Source organism: Octopus bimaculoides, chromosome 5 (genome assembly GCF_001194135.2).
Source record: "Octopus bimaculoides isolate UCB-OBI-ISO-001 chromosome 5, ASM119413v2, whole genome shotgun sequence".
Lineage (NCBI taxonomy): Eukaryota > Metazoa > Mollusca > Cephalopoda > Octopoda > Octopodidae > Octopus > Octopus bimaculoides.
In genome coordinates, this window is record NC_068985.1 from 29,634,208 (window position 1) to 29,640,769 (window position 6,562).

General features: G+C 34.6%; 1 protein-coding gene across 1 annotated transcript in view; it reads left to right on the forward strand.

Moving 5' to 3' along the window:
• LOC106868715 (zinc finger protein OZF) overlaps positions 1–6,303 on the forward strand; it is a 12,492-nt gene extending 6,189 nt beyond the window's left edge. Inside the window, exon 2 of the mRNA XM_014914103.2 lies at positions 1,314–6,303. Coding sequence (XP_014769589.1) covers positions 1,427–2,722 — 1,296 coding nt within the window. The 5' untranslated portion in view covers positions 1,314–1,426 and the 3' untranslated portion in view covers positions 2,723–6,303. The remainder of the gene's footprint in view (positions 1–1,313) is intronic.
• Positions 6,304–6,562: the final 259 nt, after the last annotated feature.

Here is a 6,562-nt window from a genome sequence, read left to right on the forward strand (position 1 = left end):
AGAAGACACTTGCCCAAGGTGCCATGCAGTGGGACTGAACCCATGACCATAATATGATGATAATGATAATAATTATGATAGTGATAATTATAATAATCCTTTCTACTATAAGCACAAGGCCTGAAATTTTGATAGGAGACAGCTAGTTAATTACATCAGCTCCAGTACTCAACTGGTGTGTATTTTATCAAGCATGAAAGGATGAAAGGAAAAGTCGACCTTGGTAGTATTGGAACTCAGAATTTAAAAGAGTTGGAAAAAAATACTGCTGAGCTCAACAAGCTTATTTTATGCAGAGCTCAGGTAAACTGCAGCAATAATTTCTAATATCATCACAAGGCCATCAATTTGCAAGGAAGAACATTCATTTAAATTAAGTCATTTAAATTAATGCTAATATTTGACATGCACTAATGATCTAACAAAGAAAACTCAGCATGATTGCTCACTCATATTATTATTATTATTATTACTATTCAGATAGCAAACTGGCAGAGTTGTTTGCACATCTGAGAAAATACTTAGTGGCATATCATTTGGCACTTAACATTCAAAGTTTAAATTCCACTGATGCTTCACTTTGCCATTCATCCTTTTGAGGTTGATAAAATAAGTACCATTTGAGCACTGGGGTCAAAGTAATTGATAATTCCCCTTCCCCAAAATTGCTGGCCTTTTTACAAAATTTGTAAAAATTATCATTATTATTAGGTCGGTGCATAATTATTGCGGCTTTTTTCAATAAATTTTATTCAATAAAATATTTAAACAAAACGCCAAGCAGAAATTGAAGTAGATGGTGAATATGCTCCGGAATAATCATTTAAAGATGTTTTTGATAAATGTTGTTATTGTTTTTGTTGAATAAAATTTATTGAAAAAACGCCACAATAATTATAAGAATTGTTAGCATATCAGACAAAATGCAAAATGCATTTTTTCTGGCTCATAACATTCTGACTTGGAATTCTGCAGAAGTCAACTTTGCCTTTCATCCTTTCGAGGTCAAGAAATCAAAGTACCTTTCAAGTATAAGGTATCAATGTAATTCACTTACTTCTTCCTTAAAACTGCTGGCTTTGTAACAAAATTTGAGATCATCATCATCATCATCATCACCACCACCACCACCATCATCATCATCATCGTCATCATTAAGGCAGTGAGCTGACAGAAAATTTAGATGTCTGCTAATTACCTTGGTTTCTAATTACAATATTGATGATGATGATGATGACGACGATGATGATGATGATGCCAATGTTGACAAATTTTATTCATTACCTCCTTATGTTTTCTTTTATTTATTTCAGATTATTAAAACAAAAGTGTTGTGCACTTGAAGAAAAAAGATTCTGTAACAGATTTTTCTGTACATTACCTACCTTCCCCTGCCCTTCAGAAAATTTTAATCCAAAATAGCATTATGGATTCAGTCAGTCAAAATATTGCTGATTCCTCACTAAGACCAAAGGATTTCAGCAGAAGCTTTAACCAAGATATGATCACTAGTCAGAACAGAAATGATCCTTGCAAATTCTATGGTATATCATATACTGAAACTGCTTGTGCTGTGTCTGCATATATTCCACCAGCATCACATCCTTTGATACCCTCACAGTCATTGGATAATAATGGAAGTTTAATGATATCAGTTACTTCACAGTCAGTACATACTGGAGTGCTGCCTGCATTACCAGATGCACCCTTACAACCTTCATCTAATTCAAAGACAATAAATTCTAAAAAATTAGATCAGCCCAGGCCATACAACTGCCATTTTTGTTCAAAGAAATTTTCACAGTCAGGTCACTTAACAAAACATCTCCGAGTTCATACTGGTGAGAAACCTTATGAGTGCACTTTCTGCAAAAAGCGGTTTTCTCAGTCAAATAATCTTACTGCACATATGCGTACACATACTGCTGAGAAACCTTATGAATGCCCTTGTTGTGGACTTGCCTTTTCTCGATCTGACAACCTTGCAACCCATGTCAGGACACATACTGGTGAAAAATGTTTCCCTTGTACGATGTGTCCTAAATCTTTTTCTCACTCTGGTAACCTCACCGAACACATCAAAACACACACAGGAGAAAAACCATTTGAATGTGAATACTGCAACAAGAAATTTTCACAGTCAGGCCATCTTACCAAACACCTCAGGATTCACAAGGGAGAAAAACCCTATATATGTAACTTCTGCTCAAAAGCATTTTCCCAGTCAAATAACCTAACTGTACACTTGAGAATCCATACTGCAGAACGACCATTTTTATGCAACTTTTGTTCAAGTACATTCCCTCGTTCTGACTCTTTAAAGAGACATTTACGTGTGCATTCTGGAGAACGTATTTATGAATGTAATCATTGTGAGAAAACATTCTCTCATGCAGGGAATTTGAGTGAACACTTGAAGACACACACAGGTGAAAAGCCTTATGCATGTACACTTTGTGAAAAGAAATTTGTGCAGTCAGGACACTTAACAAAACATCTAAGAACACACACGGGAGAAAAACCATTTTCATGTTCAGTTTGTAAGAAATCTTTTATACAATCAGGACACCTGTCAAAACACATGAAAATTCATCAAAAAGACAGTTTATATCTTGGTACATGTAGTAAGGATTCAAGTTCCACAGATCCCCCAGAAGCTCTAACAAAGCCTCCAACGTCAGAGAGTGTGTGTGCAGAAACACAGCCCACAATATCGTTATAAAAAAAATGCTGGCAAACTGAAAGAGATTCTATTTAATGTATTCAATATTTATGGCAGTTAGTTGCGTAAGAAAGTCTGTTTAATTGCCTTTTATGCAATTACAACATTAAAAAAGCTAACCAGTTGAAAAATTATCTGGGTAATGCTTGGTGTATGCATTACAAGAAATCCTACTCTCTTAGTTTTTTGTTACTTTTGTTTACTTGTGTTGTATTTTGTTAGATAAACCTCACTTTTTTCTGCTTAAGAAGTATATTTGACCCTATAGATAAAGTTGTATATTAGGAGTTAATGAATTATTTAAACTGATCATCATACAAAAGACACCCTGTTTATTTTTTTTGAAGCCTTAGAAAATATCAAAATATTTTGTTATTGTCCAATGAAAAAAAAAAAGGTAAATATAAATTAAATCAACTAGCTCAGTCATACTGTATGTGTGTGCATATTTACTAAGAGTGCCCATACAAATTTACAGGAAATGTGAAAATAAATTTAAAAACGGTACTGTATGACACACATAAAACCCATATCCTCTATTTATTGTCCTGATAGATTAACCAGTTATGCTGCCAGTATTCCACTGTTTCTCAGTACAACTAAATCTCAAACAAGTTATGCCATATGGTTAAATTACTTCCATTATTTTAGTGCATCTGTATTTGTTTCTTAGCATATATCACTTCTCATAAACTAATGTAAATCGACAAGTTGTTCATTAGCTAATCTTTATATCTATTTCCTAGTTACATTATTCCAAAATGGAGACCATTTAGCCAATGTATATGACTCTCAAAACAAATACTTGATATATTCTATCTTTAAAAATTAAATGGTTTATAGCTAATTTTCCATTCTTGTATGAACCAAATATTTTAGTTGTTGGAGTAACTATTTTTATAGCTAGATGAAGCTTTTCCCACTGTTGCCAACTTCAAATTTGAAGTAGGGAGTTTAGTCAATTAATGGCTGTAGTAAGATCCGAAATTTCAACTGTTTTTTATTTCTTTCAGTTTGATTGGTCTGGAGGAAAAGGTTGTGCCAGCGTCAATTTTAACATTTCTCTTAAGCAGTTGCAAGTTGATAGTTGTCAGCAGTCCCAAACCTTAACTGCACAGCAATTACATTGTCTTGATAAATGGTCCATAAATTATATAATGAGTTAAATCAAATGAAGATTGTTCACTGAATTTATTCACATCAAATTATTTCTATTTTGTTTGTAACTTTCATGTCTCTGTTCTTGTTTATATTTAATATTTACTAATGTATTTGTTGAAAAAAGCTTAACTAACCCTTTAATTTATGGATTGGAAATAATCTTATATAATGTGTGTGTGTGTGTGTGTTTAAAATGTACAGTGGGTGAAAATTGAAGGTGGACAATTACTGATTAAATGGTCATAAGTTCAGACCTTATTGCCATAACTTTTTTTTTTTTTTGTGATTTTGGCTATAAAACATAATGCTACTGCTTTGCTAATGAACAGGTACCATTCCTATTACACCTTTATTTGAGACCTACTTTATGTTAACCACTCGGGGCAACAACACTACTTTCACTGAATTTCTCAAGAGCAAGATCTTTTAAGAAATTTACTGAAAGTAGTGATTCCAGTAAAGCTTTGTTCCTTATCTGGAAAATTTCCTACTGTCTGTGGGCTCCATTTATCTCTCATCTCTTGAATTGGTAACAACTTCTTGTCACATCATACCCACATAATGTGTGCTGATGGAGCTCTCACAGACACAAATTCTATCAACACTGCAACTTTTCTATTTACTCATTAATGACCTGCTTTGTTATCACCTCTAACAAGGTCTTTTCCTTTGTTACCACCCTTCAGTTCTCGCTAACCTTCCACCCTTCAGTTCTCTGTAACCTTCTACACTCAAGCATCATTCACATGTAACTTAAACTCCTCATACCAAATCTGCCCCAACACTATGAACAGAGATTTCAAAAACATCTTCTATTGAAGCCATGCCAATTTCATCTCCTTCATCAGCACAAAAACACAATACGTACACTTATCAAGAAAACATTAGTACAACCACAACCATCACACAAGGACCATCAAAATGCCTACAAATGCTTGATGGAAGATCTCTTCCGCCAAACACACCTTTAACAACAAGGACTGTATCATAAAGAATGGCCTTTCACTTCAGAGCCAGTAAAATATTTATTTCTTCATTGCACACTGGGGGCTAAACGTAGAGGGGACAAACAAAGACAGACAAAGGGATTAAGTTGATTACATCAACCCCAGAACACAACTGGTACTTATTTAATTGACTCCAAAAGGATGAAAGGCAAAGTCAACCTTGGCAGAATTTGAACTCAGAACATAACAGCAGATGAAATACCGCTTAGCATTTCGCCTGGTGTGCTAATGATTCTGCCAGCTCGCCGCCTTTGAGCCAGTAAAATATTTCAACCTCCAACAACTACTGATTCTTGCAAAAAGTTCAAGTGTGACTCAAAATAATGTACTACACCCATATCTAGGATGATGCTACTACTACATATACAAACATCCTAGACTGCATATAAAAATGGTTACTTGATAATTAACATGAAATCACTTACTAACACACTCCAGTTTCTAGCACAAATGCCTGCTGTTTCCTCTGTGTGCTTACCTGCCACAACTACAATAGCATCTGTTCCTTGAAACTGACTACTATTGTGCCAACTACCCCTGATTCACATACACCTCATCTGCTCATCACCCATATTGCATTCTCCCTTTCTCATTTACCAGTGCACCCACTTCAACCTCCTTAGAACCTCAGTCCACTGGAATTCTTTCCGTAAACATGTATTTTCTTGCAGCAATCAGTTTGCAACATTAACTACATTGATGTCATTGACCTTGGAATGCAGACCACAGACATGGTCACCACCAATAAGAAAAAAGTTAAATGATTAGTTACTTGTAAAGTATCCTGCATTAAAAAACAAATTCACAAAAACCATCCTACAGTAAAAATAAATGATGATTACTACAAAATATTTGTTCTATGGTTTGTATTCATGACCATTTGATCAGGATTCCAAGAACTTAATTCCAGTCATTGTACCTGCACATCCAAAATATATGGTTTATTATTTGCTAGTTTCTTTAAATGGAAGGTTTGAACATAAATTGCTTGCCTTGCTGTGAATATTGTTGTTGTTGTTGAGTGGCTCTAGTTGAGTTTCTAATTTTGGTACAGCATTCCAATTTGTGGTAGTGGACCAAGCATGATACTTGGTTTAACACCAGCAAATATTCTATGAAAGTCTTCAGAAAAGTTTATTCTGGTATTATCTCTCCCTCACTGCACCCTTTTTCCTGTTGCTGTTCAGGATGAACATCGGTCGATTTTACTTTTTATTTATATTAACTGTTGAAATCTGGAAATGTGTTTGTTATACACAACTCTGATTGTGCACACCTAGGATAAAAGGTATTTTAGATATGACTGTCTTGTTTTGTTTTTTTTTGTTTTTTTTTCAAAAGATGTAATAGGACTGTATTTTCTAAGATGGTCTTTCTGTTTTCAAACGGTCAGTTGTATTTTGTGGAAAATTCGCCTGCCATTTGTAACAGCTCTACGACCATGTAGATCAGGCATGGGTAGCATTTTTCGCGAACTGGACTCACGTGGGAGATGGCTCATCATCATACGGACCATACTACTAAAGAATTTTAAAGTAATTTTACGTTAGACATGCCGTTCAGAAAGTCCCACTGGCCGCTTGTTGCCCATAACCAATGTAAATGTCAAATCATCTTGAGTCGGTTAGAATTTCAGGGGAGATAACTTTTCAAATGCATCGTAACTAATTTG